Here is a 26,137-nt window from a genome sequence, read left to right on the forward strand (position 1 = left end):
AAAAATCAATGTAACAGTACGCCGGTTGCTTGGGTCTTGCGACTGTTTATTTCAATAATGTTAGTGAGTAATTCAATAATAATTTATTTAATTGCAATAATAATTAAATTACAGTAACAGTGTCATAGAAATTTTATTAATGTTACAATACAAAACAAAAATGACAAAATACTAAAATATAATATGTATATACAAAAATAATAAGGTAGTGAAAATGCAATTAGACACAGTTTCTGGTATATAGTAGAAAGGCAAATTCAGTAAAAGAAGATACAGAGCGAATACCAAACAGAAACTTTACACCCGGGTTTCCGGTACAGTATATGGTATATGATCAAAGAAAGTTTTCAAAAATATCAGCATCGTCTTCGATGTATTTTGCAGTACGAGTCAAACGTATATCTTGTTGCCCGTTCGATGTTTTCTATGCGCTTCTTAATGCCTGGACGATGTTCAGTATTAGTTTGTCTTTTGATTTACATCTTTGTCTGTACACAATGTCCTTCAACCACTCCCACAAACAAAAATCCATAGATGTTAGGTCAGGTGAACGAGGTGGAGAAGTTAACTGTCTCCCCGACCAATCCAACTATCGGTAAATTTTCCATCAAGATACTGGCCTACAATGTGGGTAGCGTGAGATGGTGCTCTATCATGCGGGTATATTAATGACAATCTAGTTTCAAGGGGGATTTCCTCTAACAGTCCTGGTAAGTCATCGCTCAGGAAATGCTAATAGACTTAAATGGTCAAACGCTGAGGCAGGAAAAAGGAACTAATAATCTTATCATCAATAATCCCAACTCACACATTAATCGCAAATTGTTCTTAATAGTTTTTTTTTACTGTCGTTATCTTAAGATCACTCCCACGATATGAGTTGCGGGTGTTATTGATCCTGTTCCGCGTGAAAATGGCCTCAACATTAAACAGAATGAATGGCAAAACATTAGTATGCCTCTCTCTGTACTCCATTTACAAAACACAACATGTTGTTCACTGTTTCCTAGATGGAGATGCGGCACGCGTTGAAGATGGAATCGATAAAGCCCTTCTCCTCGAAATACATTATGTACATGCGTATGTGGAAGTTGAAGCCTTGTCTTTATCTTGGTTCAGGGGTAAATCGTAAAGCCCCCTGCGATATCACCCTACACTGGGAACCTTATCAGTCTCACGTAGTTGATTATACGCGTGTATTGGAGGTTCTATGGTTAAGAATCTTCGATGGTATTCCTCTACCGTAGATGTGCAATTGCCATCACAATAGCCAGACGTACAGCTTGTCTCCATACTCAGTATGTGAATATGAACGGCAATCTACTGTAAAAACTTCTAATACATCACCACTTTAATAATCCTAAATCACCTTCTGACCATCACTATCTATAACTAATAGTTCACAAACTAGATTTAGAGTTAACTCTATTGTTTGTTAGCAGAAGCTAAGTACCTGCTCGAGGGTTATATCTTCTATGGGGAGGTGCGTGGAAAAGTGTAAATAAGAAGAGGTAAGAGTATGTAGTTATAGCTGGTCTATAGAAGAGTGGCACACGAAATAGAAGAAAGGTAATACGTGCAGGAAAATAAAGATGAGTGGTATGATAATCATAGAGAGGAAAACTTGATATATATATATATATATATATATATATATATATATATATATATATACCCTAACAGCACAATTACAAACATAGCAGGCATATGCCTAGCATGTTCCCTCAGGTACATGGGAATGTGTCCAGTATGTGCCTTATGTACCTCTGAGAGAGAAATCACTTGATGGCAAGTGATCGTCAGATTCTATGTACGTCCCTAGGCACATGCCTGATATGTAACTGGGGAACGTGCCTAGTATGTTCTAGATATATTCTCCATGCCGTGAGCGCCAATGAACCACAAAATTACTCCCCCAAAATATGTTAAATCGCCTATATGCATAATGTGTTTACATTAAGGTGAGTAAAAACACCTTAAACAAGTAAAAAAAAAATAACGGGGGTGGGCGCGAACCACCACCCTTTGGACTACTAGCCGCGTACTCTCCCGACTTTTTTTAAAATTCTTTATTAACAGTTCTATCACATGTACATTGGACAGTTATAAAAGCAATACAAGAGCCAGTTGATTAAAAAAAACGTTACAAATCTGAAAAGGTTACAGAATTGTTATGGAGCTAAGACAACAAAATAATTTGCGAAGTGTTGTTTATACTGCACATTCATTTGCTGCAAATGGTACCTTAAATAAGACAAATACACATCGACATGATATGGTCGATGTGTGGTGAGCACATAAAGAAGCGTATATGCAGCGAGCCAGACTACGCTATTTTTTTGCTTTAGGAAAATAGTTAAAATCTGGATATATCAGAACATCTGTAGCAGTAATATGAGATGGTGAAGAATGACAAATCTTACTTATGAGTGTACTAAATTTGTTCCATATATGTTGAATCTCTGTACACTATTGTAAGCGATGCTCAAGAGTATCTATATTATGACAGTAGTCACACAGATTACAAGACACTATACCGAGCTGATATAGTCTGTCTCGCGTTTCGTATTTATTATTAACGATAAAATACCAAAGAGATCGTTGCTGGGTAGTTATAAAGGGAGCATTAATATTTTGCCAAATATAATTCCAATGAAGTTGTGGTTCTTTCAATTGAATGTGGGGCGTGAAGATATGTTGTGTTCTGAGATAATGTCGGTAGAGTGCTTTGACAGGCATTAACTCAATTTGTGCTCGTTCAATTAATGCATAAGCGATATCTAAGACAGGTTCACATAAGTGTGGGAATTTAAGTCCCCAAGGAAAAATATGAATCGGAGCTTCAAGGACAATGCAACCTAAACATGCGGAGAGAACAGATGACGACACACTGATCTTATCGTTCGTAAACAATTCAATGCTTCTTTTCAGCAGTAGTGATTTTGCCTGGACGGCTATGTTTACATAAGCTACGCCACCCTGAGCTGGTAAAAGCACAAGTTGATCACGTGCAATTCTCAACAGCTTGTGTTGCCACAGAAAGAACAATGCGTGACTGTTGAGGAATTTATGTTTTAGTGGGAAGAGGGAAAATCTGACAGAAATACCACAAAAGACTCAATGCCTTTTGTTTGAGAAATGAATTCCTACTGATCAGGTTCATATTGCGAGGCTTATGCTGTATTAGAAGACCACGTATTTTGTTTGCAATTATGTCAGAATTGTAGTGAATGGTTTGTTTGGTGTTATTGAACTATTCAATACCTAGGATTTTAACTGAGTCAGCAATCGTATAGTGCTAACTGTATGTAGTCCGGTATTCGGGGTGTATACATAGTAGTTTTGTTTTGTCTTTATTTAAAATCGCTCCAGAAATTTGTTGATACCTGTGTAAAAGGCTATGAATATCTTCTAAGGTAGAAATACTGTTAACATAGAAATGAACGTCATCAAGATAATTCGCGACAGAAATGAAAGCTTGATAAACTTGTATGCCAGTGAGTCTGGTTTGTGCCGCGTATATGAGAGGTGCAACCGAGAAACTGAATAAAAGTTTGGACATGCTATCACCTTGAAGAATACCATTACAGAAAGGAATGACACAACTGAGACTACCATTGAGTTTTAATTTAGATGTCCTGTTATGATATACTCCTTGGAGCATGGACAGAAAAGCACCATTGAAACCAAATTTTTGAGAACTTTAAAAAGATACTCGTGTGATACCCTATCGAAAGCTTTCGAGAAATCTGTAGATAAAATAGCAACGGGCGTAGGAGAGGCAGTCTCATGATAGGCTATAAAATCTCTTATGTTAGCTAAGGCTTCATGAATTAAAGCTTGTTGCCCATGTCCATATTGACAGGAACTTAATAACTCTCCCACATAGAGTTTCATACGAAGCGCTAGACATCGTGTTAAAATTTTTAAGTCCGCATTTAAAAGGCTGATAGGACGATAATTATCTATGAAGTTAGAGTTAGGCAGTTTAGGGATTAATACAGTAATACCCGTGGACAGAGATTCCCCTAAGGTACAGGTATCTCGATATTCATTGAAGAGGTCCGTAAGAAACGGGGCAAGAATATCAATGAAAGTAATATAAAATTCTAATGGTAAAGAGTCAATACCAGTAGATTTACCTTGTTTCCCTAATTGAATTGATCTCTTGATTTCATCAAGGGTGAAGGGACTGTTGAGATACTCTTGAGCATTTACATCTAGGTTTAGAGGAATAAAGTCCAAAAGAGATTCATCTTCATTATGTACATTAGGTTTTGCATACAATTGTTTATAATACTGAAAAAATTGGGGAAGTACCTGCAAACCTTCATAAATTTGGCCATCCTTGCCCTTAATAGAAGAAATTAACTTTTGTTTGCCTCTGAGCCGTTCTTTTTGAATTTGTACGATGGTAGCTTGTTCCGTGTCATCGGCCTGGACAAGTTTGCTTCTAACAAAAAAACCGCGCATGCGTTGTTTATGCAACGACAATAAATGTGCTTTGATTTCTTGGATTTGAGGCCTGACCGGACGGCCTCGCAATTGTTCTTGCATGTATTCTTTGAGAAGACTCGAGTAATAGTTGTACTGAGTATTGTATGCCTTGGTCCGTTGAATACAATATTGTTTACTTATGGAGCGAAATCTCGGTTTAACTCGCTGTCCCAAAAATACATAAATTTGCCCTGGTAGCGTGATATTAACGGAAATAAGATCCGCCATTCCTCTCGAATTAAATGCTGATACACAGGGTCCATAAGTATAGAGGTGTTAAAATACCAAAGGGGACTACTTCTCAAAAATTTGGATACTGGTAGGGTTATTCTCATAATTAGAGCATAGTGATCACTGAAACAAACAGGTTCGAGCTTAATATTGCGTACTTGTGCAACAAGTGAGCGGCTTATGTAAAAACGGTCCAAGCGACTAGATGATTGTGAAGTATGAAATGAGTGACCCGGTTCAGCGGGTCGAAAATGACGCCACACATCCACTAAATCATATGTATTTACTATGCGCTGGAGTTCGGGAGAAGAGTTAAAGTTAGGAGTCTGGCCAATGGGTTGTAAAACTGAATTAAAATCTCCACCTAATATACAAGGGTGAGTGCCATTAAATAGAGCCTGAGCAAGGTCAGTGTTGAAGAAATCTTGCCGCTCTCTCTTGTTATGAGAACCAGAGGGGACATAAATATTACATAATTTGATGCGTTCAAGCATACCAAGGGAGATTTGTTCATTTGGGTAATCATTAATTGTCTTAAAAGCTAGATCACTACGATAGATAATAGCTGTACCTAGCCCATTCTCTGTAAAACGAGAATAGCATGTATGATTGGAAAGAGAACCATATTCTGGAAGGGCCACTTCTTGAGCGAACAACACATCAATATCTGCTTTGTAAATAAAATCTCTTAACGCTTCTTGTTTAACAAGAGAAGTAAATCCATTTAGGTTAATGTTGGCAAAAGTAAAACTATAAATAAACAAAAAGAAAGTAAAATGAAGTGGGAAACACTGCAAGAAAGACTGAAAATCATACCACAATAATACCAGGAAGATAATTATAAGTCGTCCCCAACAGGGGTACCAGCTTTCAACTTTTTCAAGGTGGCCCGTGTTCGTGCACTTGAAACAGGTGGAACATCTGAAGAACGACTTCCTTTAGAAGTTTTTGAAACTCCAGTAACAGTTGCCTTTAATTTGGAAAGTTTACGTTTTTCATATACAGGGGCACTGAGATCGGATTCACTGGCGGAATCACTTGTGAGTGATTGCACATTCCGGTCACGGGTGGTATTCGAGTCGGCTATCAATTGCACAACAGACTGATTATCGTGGTCCATGGGAGCACTAGAATCCATTTGTAAATCCTTTACTGACTGTTGGTCACCTACCTGAGCTAGTTGTCCTTCCTTGAGAATTTCTTGGGCCTTGCATTCAGGAGTAGACTGGGGTACTGCAGTAGATTCCAGAGGGGCAATAACATCCGGGTCAGTAGTACGATCTTCTTCCAGTGGTAGGTCGGGGCGAATGACGGGATTGTGGGATGTTTCAGGTGCTGGAACGTCATGATTTGAAGAAATACCAGGGTGAGCAGAAGTGAGCAGATTAAATTCAGTATAGTTATCAGTATGCAGAGACCCCTTTTCATGTGGGAGATTATAAGGGGTACGAAGCGGTGGCAGTTGAGAACTTCGAACTGGCGGGTGAACTTTGAAGGGCGGACCTTTTTTCGGGGGCATTCTTGAACAAAATGGTCATGTGAATTCCACAACGCGCAAGTTTGGATTTGACCGGAATAACTACAAAAGAGGCGCAAACCACACACTGTAATAAATGAAGGAATATTTTGTTTAACCTTCATTTTAATTAATTTACGTCCAGTACGGGTGACATATACATGATCCGCAGAATACTGTTCGTCTAGGATTGACTGTATTTCACCATACTGAGAAAACACTCGTGTTAACTGTTGATTACTAAGTTCCATGGGGCACAAAGACACCTTAACGACGGTAATACTGTTGTCAGCGAGATCAATAGGAAGTAAATGTTCCTTGTCACTATCGGTGAATTTGACTTCACCATGAGTAGAAGAGAGAATTCGTTCACACAGAACCTTGTTGACTAACTTAATATACATTTGTTTCTTGATATAGTCCATTTCAATACTATGTATTTGATCTATTGTTAATTTGAACGTGTTTCAGACCCATTCATGGACAAAAATTGTAGTAGGCTTTTGACTTACTTGACCAAAATTTATACGTAAGGTATTTTCACGCAAACAACTCATGTCGAATTTTCGTCGTAGAACGACCACAAAATCACTCAAAGAAACAAATATATGAAGAGCTAGAAGACACTAATAAATTCAATATCCCACTAAGATAATTGCACAGTACACAAACTTAAATCGACTCGTCGTGTGTTACAACACTAACAGTCAGCGAGCGAGAGACGATGTGAATAGCACGAAGTCTCACGAACGTGTGACTTGGCCACGGACGCGAGGAATAGAATGTCTCTTGTAGAGGGATAAATTGTTGAGGTCTTTTGAATTTGTCTAATCAGAGTGCTCCTTTAACCGCGTATGATCGACAGTAACCGTTTGGTATCAGATAAAATTTGCTCGCCATGTAATTTTACAACAAAATGACGAATGTCTATTTACTTTATTTCATGGTTGTTCCATATTCACTTTCAAATGATGTTCGACAGTTGCCATCTAATAAAAGTTGATGTGTTTGTTGCTTCTAGTAGGCCTACACAATTGCTTGGAAAAAGAAGCATCAAATGTGGAAGATTAATTTAGAAAAACTAAATGGCGTATGCCTAGCACATCTTATGCTGTTAGGGCATCTGAAACAATATGTACACTGATGTCCAAAATGATTGTCGCATATCTATAACTGTCTTCTTGTAAGAATATAATTTGATAATGATGTTGCAGGGTACTTTTAATACTGATGCTATGTGTATAATCAGGAAATGTATATTTGCGGTAAATTTCATAGGAAAAGAGTTATAAATACGAAAATTAGAATGAGTAAAACAAAATGTTGCTAAGTGGACAAGAAAGTTTTGTTTTCGTTTTATTGTTCTTATTTACTGCTCTTTTGACATGAAATTTGCCACATACATGTCTTTACCGACTATACACATACTAACATTATAAGAAATACCGAGCGAATTCGTTATCAAATTATATTCGTAGAACAACAATATTTATAGACATGCGACAATAATTTTGGACATGAGTGTACCTAAAGGACGTACCTAGAACATGACAGATATATGTCCCAAGTGACAACATAAAAACAAATTACTGTTCAAGTACGAAACTGAGTCAGGTATATAAATGCTATATTTGTGGTGCATAGTTGCAAATAACAATTATGTATAACAAATATAAAAACTGTAGGTAGCTGAAGTACATACTTAGCACATGAATATCATATGTGCCGTGTCGGGTACATAAAAATTAACTGGGGCACCTAAATGGTACATGCTTAGCACATCTTGTGCTGTTAGGATATATATATCTTCTTAAATATATATATATATATCTTTTTAAATATCTTCTTAAAAACTCGAAGAAATAGTAAGTCCACTGTAATACAATAGCTTGAACAATTAGCCTCTCTTATGATAGAGACAGTAGAAGAGTTACCATGTTTAAAAATACAAATTATAATTTGTATTATTGCCTGTATATGATTTTTCTTAACGATAAGAAAGAAAAAACATCACTGACTGTTCACTGCGTCAAAAATCCGTCGGTGTTGACTTATTTCTTGAAAATATTAATTACAAATATAACAAATTACAGTAACACTAATTTTCTGGAATGTTAATATTCCCTTCCTTTATTAATGGTCACTTTGAGCTTGGTGGGCTGAAGTCAATTTAACAATATTTGGTGTCAGCTTTGTTAGCCGTAGTCTCAAGTAACCCCTTTCATATACTTGCAGTTTGTTTCTCGCTTTCGTGAGGATCTGTTGTACAGCGCTGAAACCCCTCTCCACTAAGTAGATGGAAAAGCTAAAACAAATACAGTAGAGCGTCGATTATCCGAAGTAATTGGGAGACATGGGTGTTCGGAAAACTGGTTTGTTCGGATAATCGAACTGTACTTGTTTATTTGCCATGCGCGGAGCGGCACGCCTCAACTCTAAGCTGGCGCAGCTGTTGCTGTGAACAACTTTGATACTTCCGCTACTTCTACAGCCAGTGCCAAACCGACAGAAGTGTGCTGATTGTTGAAACACAGCGACTGGCGGCTTGGCCGGTCAGCAGCGCCTTATGAAGGCCCCATTAGAAGCAATGTTCGCCAGCGGTGGCTCAGTGCGGCGACTACTGTATGAAACTTGGTTTGGGAATGAGGGGGATGATGGACGGTAGGGTGGGAGAGTAACAGGTGCGAGCGAGTACACAGTTCGGTTAAGCGGTCGTTCGGTTGACCGACGTTCGGATAATCGACGCTCTACTGTATCTTGAGTTTCTGCCACAGGAGAGGATAGGATTTCTTACATTTTCACCCAAAATCACTCATATAAACTGTTCAAAGAGTGATTTCGCTTCACAGTCTTGTTTCAAGTCGGTGGGTTGTTCTTCCAATCTTGAGTGAACTTCTGTGGTATCTACAGAAAAAGGATTGAACATCTAATTTGATAGTCCAAGGGCAAAAAGATCTTGAAATCTAAGTACCATGTTTCCTTGAACTGTTTTACATGAAAGCAAAAAACAGTCTAAATCTATTTCTTCAAGTTCTTTTAAAACAACACAATATTGACAATATGTAAAATATAACACAATAATTAACATGACAACAAAAACTAATACAAGTAACACAAGTAAAGAGACTATCATATTAAGAATGATCTCCTTTGAAGGACGCCATAATTTATGTTCATCAACATTACGTAAGCCCAAAAGTTTTCCAGTCTTCACGTCCATTGGTTAGAAAACTTTAGAATAACTTGTCTTATACATAGATAGGGTCCGGTAAATAAATCACAAAACATAAATTCTTTTTAAAGATGCATCACTTTGTGGATGTAATTTTACAAAGACTAAATCCTTAGTTTGAATCATAGTTTCACCTAACTGTTGTTCTTCTATTTTCTGATTGCGAGTTCTAAATTTCTGCGTCCTGCGAAAGTGTACCATACTCACAAGATGTGAATAATCCATATCATCATTCTCATTGAGTGTAATACCACTAAGTTGTTCAATCAGTTGTATGAAATCCGTTCCATTATGGATATTAGCTGGCGCTACATCAAGTGTATCTGACACTGAATAGTTCAAAAAGTATGTAATTTCAGTAACATACCTAATCCAGTGAGAATGCTTACCATGACAATAATGTCTAAATAACATACCAAGATTTCTATGTATGTTTAACACAATAGAACTACTAGGATGGTAAGGAGTAACAAAATGCACCTTAATATTGACGTTGTTCATTTCACGTATGAACAAATTGCTTCGAAATTGCCCACCATTGTCACAAAGTATGTGTTCTACAGGGCCACAATGGGGTACATATACATTTAAAATTCGGTTAACAATTATTTCGGAAGTTGCTTTGCGTAAAGGGTAAGCTACTAAATATCTAGTAAAAATGTCCATAACCGTGAAAAGGAAAGTTTCGTCTGTGGCCGCTCTCGGAAGAGATCCATACAAATCTACAGAAATAAAAGAATGAGGTCGTTCAGGCATTATTGACATCATAGGTTTATATATCGATTGATAATTGTGTTTGATTTTCATACATTCCTCACAATCATTGATATAATTTTTAATTTGTGACCTGAGAGATTTCCAATAGAAAGATTTACTGATTAAAGAATACACTTTCAAATATCCAAAATGTCCAAAATCATCATGGTATGCCTTTAATACGCGAAGTACCAATATCGGCAGAACACAAATTTTGTTCCTATGTTCATATTTAAAATCTTTAATTACTAACATACCATTAGACATTCGGTACAAAGCACTCCAAGTACGAGAACAATCACAATTTCCAGAACAAGATGTCAAATGATGCAGAATTAGCATATTTTTAAGAATTTCTTTGATGTTCTTGCAACTCCTCCAAAGAAATTTTGGATTTTCCTCTTGTAAGACTTTAAATACATTTATAGATAATACCTGATGATTCTTATTTGGAAACAATCTAGACAATGTATCAACTAGAACATTAAGTCCCCTTTATATGTTGTACGTCAAAATCAAAAGATTGAAGTTCTAAAGACCATCTTAACAAACAACTGTTGTATCCTTGCACTTTCTTAAGATGATGTAGAGAATTACGATCAGTTATAACAGTAAAATGACATCCACTAAGATATGGAGCAAATTTTCGTAATGAAAATCGTACAGCCAGTAATTCAATTTCTGTAATGGTATACCCCTTTTTCGGCATTCTTTAACGTTCGGCTCACGCAATGTATGATAGCTGGTTCGTTGGTTGTAGGATTTGGTTGCCAGAGTATGCCTGAAATTCCAGATAACGAGCCATCACATTGCACATTAAATGGACAATCATATCTAGAATGGTTTACGCGAATATTTTTCATAATGCACATCTTTAATTTATGGAAACTTTGTTCTTGCAAAGTACCCAATTGCCACGGTAATTCCTTCTTGGTTATTGAGAATAAGGGTTCTGCAAATTCCACAAATCGAAGTATGGATCTTCTAAACCAATAAAATAAACAAAGAATTTGTCGAGTTTCCTTTACATTGGTTGGAACAGGGAAATTCTTAATGGCTTGCACTTTGGAATCACTATAACGCATTCCGCTTGCATCAATAGAATAACCCAAAAATTCGATCGATTTCACGAAAAATTTTGACTTTTAACATTTATAGTCAAACCTAAATTTTCTAATCGCTCCAAAACAGTGTCTAAACTTTCCTAATAATCTTTGGGAGTTTTCCCCATAATCAAAATGTCATCAGCATTATAAACAACATTATTACGTAAATCTTGTCCTATTACTTGATTTAAACATGAGGCCAAAGCCTCCATTGATTAGTCCGAAAACAACACGATTATATTCGTACAATTGTCCTTCAAACGAAAAGGCAGTACATGGTTTTGAACTTTCCCCTAACAAGATTTGACTGTACGCCATTACGAGATCAAGATTCCCAAATATCATGTTTCCTTGTAGTGAGTTGAGAATTTCGTCCACTGGTGGGTACCTCACTAGCTGCAATTTTATATGTGAATTCAATTTTCTTAAATCCAGAACTATTCTTAAATGTTTACCATCCTTTTTAAGTACCACATGTAAAGGATTTAAATGGATACTCTGGGAAGGTTGTATTATACCGTCTCTCAACATTTCAGATATTTGTTGACGCACATTGTCTCTAAATCGATATGGCACAATATAGGGCTTCGTTACTATGGGATCTTTAGTATCGACTTCAATATTATACACAAAATCTTTGGAACATCCAGGTCTAAGCAAAAATACCTTTTTATGTTTATAAAGAATATCTCTAAATTGTAATATAAAATCCTTATCAGTAATATTTATATGATCTATAATATAATCCACACATTTATGAAAAGAATAATCATCATCTCCCATCGTAAACTGATCCTTTTCAATTTCTTTATCATTGGCTTTCTTCTGATTATCTAAGTTGATACTTAAAACACTATTTATGACATTGACAAGCAATGCTATCACTAACAGGAGTTAATTCTTGAATAATTCCGTCATCTAGTGTACGTATTGCAAATGTTTTATTTTCAAAATCAAGAACAGCCCGTAATTGAGTTTTAAAAAAATCTAATCCTATTAATACGTTTTCGTTTAGTTCGTTGATAACTAGAATAGGAATGGTAATTCATAGTCTTGTATAGTAATTACAATTTGTGTTTTGTCCATAACCCTTTTCTTGTGTTTACCTGTATAATCAATTAATATAAAATTATTTACCTTTTGCAATCTAGGATTAGAATAATCTTTTGTAAGTTCATGCCGAAATGAATAAGCCAGAAGTGATACTGTAGCTCCGGCGGTATCAATTAAAGCTTGAAGAGGAATTCCATTAATTTTAACATGTATTTTAGCAGTACTAAAGATTTTCAGTAAAACAAAATCATCTTCGGAAGTATCTGCCTCCTCGATTTCATCGTCAAACATCCAATAACAATTAGCAATTGGAATATATTGATAGTTATCATTTGCAACCAAAATTTTAAGTTTAGTTTCAGTTTCAGAAGATTCGGGCGCATCAGACGCTGACGTGGTTTTGACCCGCTCCACCCCAGCAGGATCTAGTTTAAATTACGGCAATCTGATAATTCTGTTATATTACATTGTACACCACAGTCCTGTGTATTTTTTTGCCTGCTATATACAGTTACATTATTCCTGCCACCTGTGAACCTGTTTCGTGAAAAAGTGTCACGATTACTATTTCTATTGTAGTTACTGCAATTAGGTTCAGTTCGAGTACCGGTAATATTTACTTCATTTGTTCTATTAGAATGAAAGCTATTATTACTTCGCACACTTGAAATACCCTCTTGTTGGACATTAATATTTCGGAGAGAGGCATAATTAACGGGATTACGATTATGATTAGCCTGTTCACTATTGTTGTTTTGCATCATGGATTGGCTTTGAAAATTTTGAACAATCATGATAAGATGATTGAAGTTAACGCACTGGGCCGAAATTAACATTTGCTGTAATTTCAAAGGTAATAAAATGCGAATAGATGCTGTTATTCTAGATTCAGGATGAAATGGATTAATAGATTTTAACTCATTGTAAGCGGATACTACTAAACCCGTAATACTCTTATCCAATTTAGGGTGATAATGCCTGTTATGAATTAACGCATCCCTGTTGGGCAGCATAAAGTGATTTTCAAAGTTAGATAACAATGCATTTTTAGTCAGAGTAATTGCGTAGGTTAATTCTGATACCCTTAAACCAAGTTGAACATGGAGGCAATAACACGTGTGGCAAAATGTTTAAGAATTTAGATTCACCCGCCTCCATTAGGTCACACTCATCTTCGAATTTTTCTATAAATGCTCTAGCCTGTATACCATCAGACCTGCCACTAAACTTTGTAAGAGACTTAATATTCACTAACCCTTAAAAATTTACCTCTGTTTCTATCCTTCACCTGTCCTCAATTCACAAGATGATTTCTGGCACGATGTGAGGAACGAGTGTTTCTTCGATGCTGGCTCACACAAACCTCATTATCACTACTTGTCGAATGTTCAGGGGAATCATCACTTTCATTCGTGTTCCTTTGATGATGGCGCTGATACTAAGACGTCTGCAAAATATTAGTAGGAATTCCATTGCCGTTTGTATGAGCATTAACATGATTCTCACTAGCTACCATAAGATTTTCTTTAATAGAGTTCGCTTCTTCCTGTAAGTCTCTAATCTGGTTATTGTGTTCACTTATTTGAGCGGAATGATCATTAATTATAGTTTCTACAACTTCAATAGAATTTTGCATCTCAGTGAATCTACGTGTAATACGGTCCATTTTAATGCCACTTTGTTCAATTCGTAGTTTTGTCTGGTCGATTTTATTGTCAAGTTGTTTCAATTGTTCCATTTGTTGATTCATGCAATCACTAAATTCGTGCTTTAATTGTCCCATCTGTTGGTTCATTTGATCAGCAAAATCTTGCTTTAATTGTCCTATATGTTGGTTCATCTGTTCCGTTTGTTGATCCATTCGGTTACCAAAATCTTGCTTTAATTGTCCTATATGTTGGTTCATTTGGTTCATCTGTTCCGTTTGTTGATCCATTCGGTTACCAAAATCTTGTTTTAGTTGGCCCTCAAGTTGGTTGATTCCAGTAGCGTAGCGTGATATTCCGAAAGGGGGATGCCAAAGTTAGTCATTTGTAGATATAGTACTACTGCAAGTAGCAATACATAGCTATTCCGAATGGAAATATAGGGTTATACAAACTTTAGACGGAAGCCCCCCTAATTGGAGGTCTAGTGGGGCATAGAGAAGCGAATGCGTGGATTACGTTAGAATTTAATAACCAATTGTCTCAGATCCTTCTTGCCACTACCGTTGTGACGAAAAAACTAGGCCCCACTTTTGTATGAACATTGTTTCCAGTATCGTTCCCTTCATTTCTTTCTCGTGGGCGGCTTTTTTCTCCATATACCACACGTCAATCTCGTTCTTTCAAATATATATATATATATATATATATATATATATATATATATATATATATATATATCGCCCAGAAATTTGTCATCTTGTGTCCGGAACTCAGACGCCCGTTCGTGAATATGGGCCTGAGTGTATATATCATTTGAAGATGTAAATACAAAGCACTTAAACCAACTCTGGGGGCCTGTTTCTGTATCCAGATACTGAAGTCAAGAGCGCAAATCTGTCTTCAACGTTCGTGGGATGGGTAAGACTGTTCCCATAATCCTTTCCTTTTTTTTAACGATGTTCAAAATATTTATGAAGTTGAAAAAAATGCTGTGGAGGATTAGGGGAGCAGAGTTGTCTATAACATCGGCAGGAGGGCACATTTTAAGGCTTATTGTGGGGGGAGGGGAGAAGAGACTCATATTACAGTAGATGAATCAGATTTCTGAGGTAAACCTGTTGTACTCGTATATTATATAGCAAATGATGTAGATGAAATAGTGGTATATATCATTATTACAACTCAGTGCCGTGAGCACATTCTGAAATTTGAATATATGCATAATAATAATTGACATGTTTCTACTTACGCATCCACAATGATCCACATTAAAATTTTAGGACATTTGTTTTATAACAATACAAATAATGACTTCCCCAAAACTATGAAAGAAAATCAATCAGGCCTATATTTGGCGCAACAATACTCTTATCTGAGCAAAATTATGATTACCACAATAGCATTATAGGAATTGTTACAGGAATTAAACAAATAGTTGAAAATAGACTACTAATAATTAATGACAATGAAATATTAAAGAATACAATTCTTTTTTAAAAATGAAACAAGTCAAAGGGCATCAGTTTTCTTTGTGGCAGTCGGATAGAAATCATCATCATCACAATCTCAAATCGGATTATTGGGAGGGGGACAAGACTGTAGGGAACATGTTCCCCTTATGTCCCCGAGATTTGTGCCAGTGACTGAAGGGCCCTAGCACAATCTTTGCGAGTGACGGGGAGTGGTGGCTCTCTTGTCCTACCAGATCGGTGACCGTAATTCTACAGAATGCTTTAAATTTATGCCTGTATCTGTGAGCTCCTTTACGATGAAGATTACAATTACGATGCATTTAGTTACGATTAAGGTATAACTATTTTAATACTATTATTTACATAACCGGTATGCTTCAAAAATGAATTGAAGTAACCATTTCCGTTTTGTTCTATTTCCTGTATATCAGGGTTCGTACGTTCTGTTCAGGAACTATAGCTTAGTTCAAAATATATACAGTTGGAAATATTTGAATATGCCAGCGTATATCTAAAGCAAATGTAGGGTTGCAAGGGATGAGGAGGAGTGAGAAGGGAAGTATTGCGCATGCGCATTCAACAGAAAGCAGACGAAAACCCCGATGCTTTCAGTAGGCCTGGAAGCCCGAGAAAAATAGCATACGACAGGAGGAAAGACAGAAAATGTGCATCTGAGCGACGCGCATGCGTAGGTTCCTCTTGTCAAAGTAAGTCGAGAGAGCGCGCCAGAAGATTGCAGTGGAAATAATTGTGATAATTACAAGCAAACAATTTATATATAATGAAATACGTACTTTTTCTTATTAACAGGGGATGCCGGGCGTACCGGCGTTCCCTTACGCTACGCCGCTGGTTGATTCGTTCCATTTGTTGTTTAATGAGATCGGCCAGGTCAGAAAAGCTCATTTCCCTGTTGCCATCTGATTCAGATATATTTCCAATATCAGGAAGACTCATTTTGCTATTTCTGAGAATTTTTGTGCCACTCCGTAATAAAGTATATTCCGTCTTGATATTTCTTTTATCAAAATTACTATGTAACCTTAAAGTCAATCTATACCCTTGTATTTTACTGTTTACTAGATTGTCTACTAAACTTCGTCCGGATCTACTAAGGTTCCTGGCGACAAATCACCAGACATTTACATAACAGCAATCCTGCGGCGAGGACCACCAAAAATTTATAAGACGACACTTATAGAAAGGTCTTCAGTTAATATTGGTATATAAATAAGGCTACTAAATCACCACAAAACATTTCACATTGCATTCTAATATTTCCCTTATTATTATGGCACATAATCACTACAATAAATACACACCTTAAAGATTTTTGCGTGTAGCTTTTCACAAGATGGTTCTGGAATTATGTTATTTATATTTCGTTGCTATGACAACGAATCTCTATTTTAACACAAAACAGCAACGTATATCAACCAAGGATGTTATAATAGAGGATCTGCTCACATGTATCTTCATCCTATTAAATCGATGAAGCCAAAAAACAACCGAGCATCGACACATCTGATTGGCTACTCTCTTTTCTGCCATCGTCTGATTGGGTACTTTCGTTTCTGCCATGATTGTTGGCTCAAAACATTGCGATCCTATTGGGCGGAGTGGGCAGAGTAGGGGCGGCGAAACTGTGACGTATGGCTTCAAGATTTTGTTGTAAGGGCAAATCCTCTATTTTATAAGATTCTTGATACCAACAACAAAACAGTTACATTTATATATCCTTTTTTCTATATATTTCTTCTTCCTTTTCCTAAATATCTTGTGCATCAATTTGAAGTACATTCTGCCCAGAGATGTTAAAGTACAAGTAGAAAAATACACGTATCGTTATACTTTTTCGTTTTCAAGTGCTTGAAGACTAGGAACTTGATAAAACTCCCGACGACTTACTTTATTTGCAAGAAGGTCCAGTTTAGCAATGAACAAATAGATGATCCCATTAGTCTTAACGAAATTCATTCTGTCCTCTTGTAGCTTTGTGTTGACTTTATTGAGTTTATCGAACACATTAGGTAAATAGACCACATCAAGACGTCGAAGTTTAAGAGTGTCACTTGGGTTTTGATCAATCGTTTGCAGACAACTACTATGTCAAAAAGTTCATAACCACTTCGCAAACACCTTCCTTTTGACAACTATCTCACTTCCGTGTGCAGAAGACGAACTTCAAATTCTTTGTCATTTTCTTTACAGATTAAGAAAAAGTCGCTAGTTCAAAGACTTGTTCAGCTTCTCACTCAAATTTTTAGCAACAAGATGCTGTCGATGAATGGCACAATGGACAGTCATAACACGCGGTTTTTAAATGGGCTATAAACCTGCGATATCGTCCAATCATGGATGCTTCTCCATCGGTTGCACAAGCTACAATGTTTGCTAGAAGGATATTTTTCTCGTTAAAAAAAAATTCTTCCACTTTCTTGTATATTAAAGAATCCTTTGTGTCAATGGTTAAGTTTTGGGCAAACAACAGCTCCTCCATAATATCTAGCAGTAATGCTTCATTATCACGAACCGTTGATTCATCAATCTGCATTACAAATTCTGCATTTTTTATCATGTTGATAAGAATCTCTTCAGTCTTATTTTATCAGTTCTTCTGGAAACACTGTCGTTACTCAAGGGAACGGATTTGCTACACATATTTGAGCAGGACCCTAACATAGTATTAACTATTTCTTTAACGGCGGATAATTTTTCTCCGATAGTGTAAGGTTGTCCACATTTTGCTATTAATAAAGACACTTTATAAGAAAGGAGTCTTTTCTCAACGTTCTGTACATATTTTACAAGCAGCTGTCAGACACTGATTCGGCTTTCAAATTTTAACTTCTGATTTTGGAAGAATGAAAGAGTTTTACCAGCTTTGTCTGATAAGGAACGTCAGGATTTTCTATAACCTGGCAAATAATCCCTACTTTCCTTTCTGGAATCCCTCGCACAAATCTTGCGGACGTTTCAAACATATTTTTCAATCGAGCAGTCATGTTCTAAACCGCACTCCCTACGTTGCGTTGTTTTTGAATTACAGCCCTCTGAATTTCATTTTCCCACGCTTTCGGCACCTTATATCGCCGAAACTATCCCTCACTGACCAAAGTTCCACAGGACTCTTTTGTTGGTTTCGATGTCGGGAATCAGCTCCCGAAGTTTGTTGAAATAGTTTCTTACCATCCTATATATATATCTAATTCCTAATCCTAATCCTTAATTATTTTTTAGTAGTTGATATTTAACTCCTCAATCAAAACACAATTATGGTTCTTTTCGATATCTTATAGAGGTAAGGATGTATAAATAAAACTATACAAAATTGTTACAAAGGAAGATTAAGATTTACTTTCGTAGAACAACGAGTACTTAAAAGAACATTCAAATACAATGTGTTATACTTACTATAATTTTGATTAGAAAATAGACTATAACCTAGAGAAATATAATGAATCAATACTATTTATCTACGTAAATAAAAATGAAAGTGACCATGTTCATAACTTAATAACTGAGATGGATTTTCATCATTTCACTTTCATGATGCAGCTTGGGGGAGGGGGATATATATGTTCGAATGTTCTTTAAGTGCTCGTTGTTCTACGAAAGTAAATCTTAATCTTCCTTTGTAACAATTTTGTATAGTTTTATTTATATATATCCTTATTTCTATAAGATATCGAAAAGAACCATAATTTTGTTTTGATTGAGGAGTTAAATATCAACTACTAAAAAAATAATTAAGGATTAGGATTAGGAATTAGATTTCTGGGTTTTCCGCAGCTGTGGCTAAGTTAGACTGTCATGTATGAGGAATGACATCCCTCAGCGATTACACTATCCGATGAAAGAGAAGGAAACGGCCTGGGAACTACATGTTAGACACCATCTCGGAATTTGTCTGGTAGGAGTGAAGAAAACCCAGGAAAACCTTACTCAGGATGACCTGAAAAAGCTTTTACACTTTTTTCTACCGAGTGTCCCCACCGAGAATCGAACCCTTGATCGTTCGTACCATAGAAATATAAGGTTATTAGTGTATTATGAAGGAAGATGTACAAAGATGGGACATATGTCAATAGATAAATCTCAATGAGCTGAATAAAATGATAGAGTGGACGTAAATTGTCATGCGTAGTTTTCGAGTAAATCGACAGGAGATTAATGCTTTTGTAATCCTAAAATTATTTTTTATGTGGGGTAAACTATCCAATAGTCGACCGAATTTGATTACGAAAAATGTGAGTCGTTATTTTGTGTTCTTCCTTTAATTGAATATGTCCAAAAAATGTGTATAGTACTCTGTACACTCTCTAGAATCATGGGATTAGGTTAGTTTTGAAAAATGTTATTACATTAATTTATTACACTTTTTTATTATAAATGTGACAAATTTTGCTGTAGTCGACCACCCAAAATCTAAGTTCGACCACTATGTATACCAGTAGTCGACCAGGACTTCCAAGTTATAAAATTGTCCAGCTAATCTCAGAAATTGATATAAAAACACAATAGAATAATTTACAATATTCTAAATAAAAATTGTGGCTACCATTGGATCTAAACCACAACAGTTTTGTTTAAATAAATACAGGCCTATTCGACAAATTTGTGCAAATTATAGCTGAATGTGCGGAGATAGGCTATTTTTAAAGTTGAGCAAGAAACTAACATAACTCTATTATATGTTATATTACTATATGTCACCTTATTATACATATAGTTTATAACAGCAACTAATGGCTTCTCCTCTATAGAATAGTTATAATTAATAATACAAATAGGTTTAAATAGTCATTTCGAAGGACAACATTGACTCAGAAGAAAATCCCCATCGCTGCTGTCGCTATCTTCGCATGGATAGAAACAGCTTGAGCATTGGAAATCTTCATACTCTTCTGCAGTATGTGTTCCCAAATCAGGAAAGAACGCTCTGTAATTTGGGGAATGCATGAAGATGCGTTTTGCACAAACAGTCTGCACAAGTTACACATTTGGGCTGTAATTTATTGCTTTCGTCGATATTTCCTTTGCATTGACAGCAAATTTCCTGTTTAATTGTAGCACGTTCCACTGATTCAGGAATACAAGAATAATTCTCAGGGATATCAAAAGCACTGTTTTCGCATGGGTTGGATGTTTCTTGCTCTTGATTGCCACTATCAGGAATGCTTTTCCGGTTCTCAGAACTTGGTATCCCTTTGTGTACTTTCTTTCTATTGCCAGAACGCTTGTTGTTTTCTTTCGCTGAAAACTTCTCAAGGCGAGCCTTTTTTCGATTTTCTTTTTCTTCTTCCTTCCTTCGTTTCATTTCTTCCTTTCCTTCATAGTAATTTTTCCATTCTGCTGAAGATATGGCAAATGGAATTTTGTTCGAAGATCTCGATCTAGTTCCGCGGCAACGTGTTTTCTCAGAGTCTACCTTTGTTGGCCACCACAGATGCTGCTCAAAATTTTCCAATGAAGCTTGATTACTTTCACATTCGGGAGGAACATCTTGCCCGTTGCTGAGAGAAGAATCATTAAATGTCAATGGACTAGTGCTTGTATGCTTAACGTCAACCGTTAAAGCCTCAGGAGTTGAGAGTAAGGACCCTTGTTCATTCGAAGTTTCACTGTTTCCTTCAGTTTGTTTCTTTGCTTTCTGTTGTACTGTCAGCCAGAACTGAAATAACATTGTTTCTTCATCACGTACTAATTCTCTCTCTCTTTCTCTGTTTCTAGTTCAATTTTCTTCATGCGCCTTTTCAAAGTTCTTCAAATTCATTTTATTTCATTTTCTTACCACAAATATTACTCTTCTCTAAGGTCGACCACTTTGTTTCCAATACTCGACCTCCCCGGTCGCCTACTGCTTCCGTTGCTTTAAATTGATTCTTTTGTGATCTCAAGAGCATGTTAACTTCAAACCTTTCAAGCCATATACTTTGTTAATTAATTTCTTACGAATTTTCAAAATGGTATTAGTCGACCACCCTGGTCGACTATAGACATTGATCGTTTGAAAGAATGCAGTAGTCGACCTCACCCTTTGTTTGTCCCAAAAGAAAGAAATTTTATTATATTCAAGTATTAAACTAAAGAACTAACCCAACACAAGCTATTTGAATATTAAAACCTGAATTAGTAACGACCATGATTGTATAAACACATTTTTCCTACCTGTTGTCAGTATTCCAAAAAAAAAAAATATGGTTCTTCTGTGTTTCTTCCGTCTCCTGCTATAGTCCTAAACACTTTGGCGCGATTCAAGCTAACCGTGTCAAACAAAACAATACAAGTTTGCAGTGATACCAGACAATGTTTAAAGTTTTCACTAAGACATTCACTGGAATTCCCAATGGAATAGTTCTAATCTTAACAATGTCTTTTTTCCAAGTGGTCGACTACTAACCTAGGTCGACTATAGCCGGTTCCACCCTGCAATATCCATACAACCTATTAAGATGAAACTGATTCTGAAATAGGCTTTTATGATTTTTTTTAAAAAATTATGATACTAGCAAGTTGACAATACATAATATAGTTAATGAGATTCATGAAAATATTTACAAATTAACTCTTGAATTTAAATATTCTCCAAATACGAGAAACATATCAATCGATAGATCACATTAAGCTAAACAAAATAACATGCTTGAGTAGGTTCTTATGCGTAGTTTTTGAGAAAACTAAATACGAACTGAAAATTTTTTATTCTGATGGAATAGACTATCTATTTACAGTATTTGTGCACCGTATATATATATAACCGTATATATATATATATATATATATATATATATATATATATATATATATATATATATATATATATATATATATATATATATATATATATAGAGAGAGAGAGAGAGAGAGAGAGAGAGAGAGAGAGAGATTGGTTATCAAAATTTAGAATACATTTATTGTGATTTAAAAATAACATTATGAAACCACGTATGCTTCATTTGGTTCGATTACCTGCCATTTTTCTAGCAGGACCATAGAACGTCTGTGGTTTCTGGTCAAACAAATTGACACTGATTTGCACATCCTCTTTAAAAGCAAACTTAATGGTATTCACGGAGTTTTGAAGAGACAGAAACAAAGGACAGTCTGATAGCACCAGGTGTGAGCTGGACGGTGGATGCAATAAAACCTCCCAGCCAAATTATCTCAATTTCTGACAGGTCGTTAAGGACGTATGCAGTCTGGCGTTGTCTGTGTGGTATACGAGAGCCTCTCTGTTGACTAGTTCCGACCATTTCTTTTGAATTACTAGGCGCACTCGCACTAATTGTCGACAGTACAGGTTCAAATCTATCATTCTGTCCAGCGACAGCAGCTCGTACTGCACAATGCTCTTCCAATCCCATCAAATGCACAGCATAACATTCTTGCGCGTAAGCGTGGACTTTGCCATAGACTGTGGTGCTTTTTCTCGCTGCATCCACGAACTTTTTCGGACATAATTGTCGTGGTCTATTCACTTTTTTCATCATTCGTATCAATCGCTTCTGAAAAGGTTCGAGTTCGTTACGTCTGCCAGTCTTATATGCCAGTCTTGCTAGATTTCTGCTCAAACATTATCCATTTTTTCTCTGCATGGTTGCCAAATGTGTGAGGAGAATATTGAACATTGAAATGTCCAAAACGGAAACTATTGAACCATCTTTTGACTGTTCCTTGTGTATCTTTCCCATTAACAGCACAAACTTCTTCACAACCCTCGGCACCATTTTTGTTTTTATGGAAACAAAATTGTAAAATGTAGCGCAGTTTTCTGGAAAGTTCACTTTTATTCACGGTGCAATATATCATGCCTGACTGAGAATTCCAACATGTTTTCCACATCTGTTAACTTCAACTGTAAGCTGTCAAACGATGTTAAATCTGACCGCCTGAGATCACTATATTCTGAGATTTGATACACTAACGCCATCTCGTGGTAATAGGCTCAATACTTTGTAGACTATCTGATGTGACACATATATTGTTATTCGTATACTTCTAAGGTGAGGCACATACTCATAACAGTACACAGATTTCTAATAGTGGTACACACACTCCTAAACAGTAACACAGATTCTTGTCAGTTTCTGTTCTTCAAGTACTGACGTGAGGCCAAACGTGTTCTAGTGGAAACTTTGATTGCGTTTTCCAATTCTGATAATTCTAACACACAACAGAAGAATCTCTCCAACGAAAACAACAAAACTACAACATAGCCCAACAAAGAGAATTAGGAAAGCTCCATAAAATTCTTTGATACCTAGTACAAACAATCTCCTGGAATGCTTCCCTACCGTAAAAGTAATTCTCAAGGTGAGAATATCTCTTTCCCATTTTAAAAGTAGACCCGCGCTATCACAGCTTTGCACTATGCGAGTAAAGGCCACGCCAAAAGGTGATCCTCGTCTTAATAGGAAAAATGCAGGATTAAAACCTATTAACTCACTCATAATATGAAGCCCGACTTCTTTCTCAGGTTCGAAGAGATTTTTACTGTACATGATGTATTCCAAGAAAGACAATGTGACGAAATAGGCATAGTTTCTGCTTCTGACAACTCTTTTGTAACCATCAAACAAGGAATTTTCTGGTACCCATTTTTCATAAATTGATTTCAAAATAGGATCCGTAGAGTCAGCAAATAAAAAGCGGGCAGCAGATGGCCCACCAAGGGAAATACCTGAATCTATAAGTTCATTCATTGTGTCAATAGCTGGATAATCTTTGGGTTTCGTTAGGAAGCAATACAATCCTCCTTGATAACCAGTATTTAACACCAAAGAGCCAAGAACCCAGCACAAGAAAACTATGCGTAAAGATGCTTTATTTCTGGGTGGAGGCACTGAGATCCCCAACAGAACGGAAAGAAAGGACAAGAATTGCGAACGGAACTGCGCTTCTTTGGATGTTGGAAAGTTGCTCACAAGAACAGCGCTCGTACTAGTAACAAAATACGTTAAAATGACCAAAATCCAAAGAAGCGCTTCAAATGGGAAATAAACATTCATCCACATCGGATAAATACCTGCAGGTGGAACACCCCATACACCATAAATGAAATATTTCGCTGATATAGGATCAAAATCATAGAATAAATTATTTCCATATATAGAAGTGAATGCACCTTCGATCCAACCAGACGTTACCTTACCTAATATACCTGTATAAGTATCGTTAATAGAAGCTTTAAGTCCATATTCAACCCAATTAAGAGCAAGAGATAAATCAAGGGAGAAGTTCATTTTTTCTTCTGATACCAACAAGAATTCACTGTTTTTACCCATCAATGTGATCTCGCCATCTCGTCCAGTTTTAGCTATCAACAGTGGAGGTAAAACTACTGCACCCAGAGACAAAGGACATTTATAGAGATTTTGCACCTTATTTGTAAATAAGTTCACTCCTTTGATAAACTTACCATTCACACATTTGTCTACAACTACTGACTGTTTCACAGTTCTGCAATGGTCTTCACCAAATGGAAAATATGTATACAACACCGAATGCTTAAGTATATTGGAATCGATCGTTGGCACGATCATGATAACATTCACCAAATTTTCTTGAAGAAAAATATCAAAGACATCATACATTTCTTTCTGAGAGACATCTTCATCAGCAACTACTAAAAATTTTGTATTGGGGTCCCAAAAGAACAAGTCCTGCATTTTGTTTATTGCACTGCGACATTCTTCTGAGCGTCTAAAAAATAAAACATAATCGACGTTAGATCGATGATTTACTGTGGTTGGAAGTACTGAGTTTCCCTGAGATACAACTGGCAATGCACCAGAGATGTTATATTTTATTGTAGGTCGAATGTAATGTCTTGTTAGCATTGATTCTGCTTCCATTCGATTGTCACTTACGACAACCAAAGTCTTCTTGTAATATTTCTTAAGAACACTCAAAACACATTGATTGAGATGGCTGACTATTTTCACATTAAAAACATGGAACATCTTTTCTCTTTCTCTCAGCTGAGCTTGAACACAAATAACTAGAACTGATAGCCATAATTCAATCTTCATGTTTCCACTCCTTGAACAATTAAAAAGAAAAAAAATAGTATATAAAAGTATAGGCCTAATTACATGTAAATTTTTATATAAAGAAAATGAGAATTTGATAAAAACACAATTTATTTATTTTATTTAGTTTGCAACTATTTCTTTTAACAATGAAAACCGCCAACAGTCAGTCAAATGCATTTGTGCTCATTGAATTGCAGTGTTTGGTGCTTATTGAAGATTGTGCATAGATAGTGTTGCAATTTGTTGGTCAATCATTGAACTACTAATGCGGCACTGTCTGTGCATGGTGAAAATTGTGCTTTCCTCGTGTTTTAAAATTGTGTTTTTATTGAGTAAACAGGGCTGATCAAAATAAACAATTGCTCTTTTGTGTAGTGCAGAAGACTAATTATATGCCAAATAACGCTCATACTGTTTTTATTTGCGTTAAAACGTATTTGAGAAAAAACATGTACAGTATACTGTACATTTTACCTTAATTCCGTGAAGTTCTACTCCGTGCAGTGTATTTCTGGCTGGATTCTGGTTCCAATGCAGATAAAAATGAAAAAATAAATCTTTCCGTTTTACGTCCCACGAATATGCCGG

At 36.1% G+C, this 26,137-nt stretch overlaps 1 protein-coding gene across 1 annotated transcript; it reads right to left on the reverse strand.

Annotated features, from left to right (window-relative positions):
* Window positions 1-23,638: 23,638 nt before the first annotated feature.
* On the reverse strand, window positions 23,639-25,546 carry LOC145667677 (uncharacterized). Its single transcript, XM_081735136.1, has one exon. It carries the CDS (start codon window positions 25,544-25,546, stop codon window positions 23,639-23,641), a length of 1,908 nt encoding a protein of 635 aa, XP_081591262.1.
* Window positions 25,547-26,137: the final 591 nt, after the last annotated feature.

This window comes from Thermobia domestica, chromosome 13, assembly GCF_964235325.1.
Source record: "Thermobia domestica chromosome 13, izTheDome1.hap1.1, whole genome shotgun sequence".
Classification (NCBI taxonomy): domain Eukaryota; kingdom Metazoa; phylum Arthropoda; class Insecta; order Zygentoma; family Lepismatidae; genus Thermobia; species Thermobia domestica.

What these genes read in the sequence shown, in the direction of transcription:
- LOC145667677 (XM_081735136.1), bottom strand. Translation starts at nt 25,546, where the DNA reads ATGAAGATTGAATTATGGCTATCAGTTCTAGTTATTTGTGTTCAAGCT.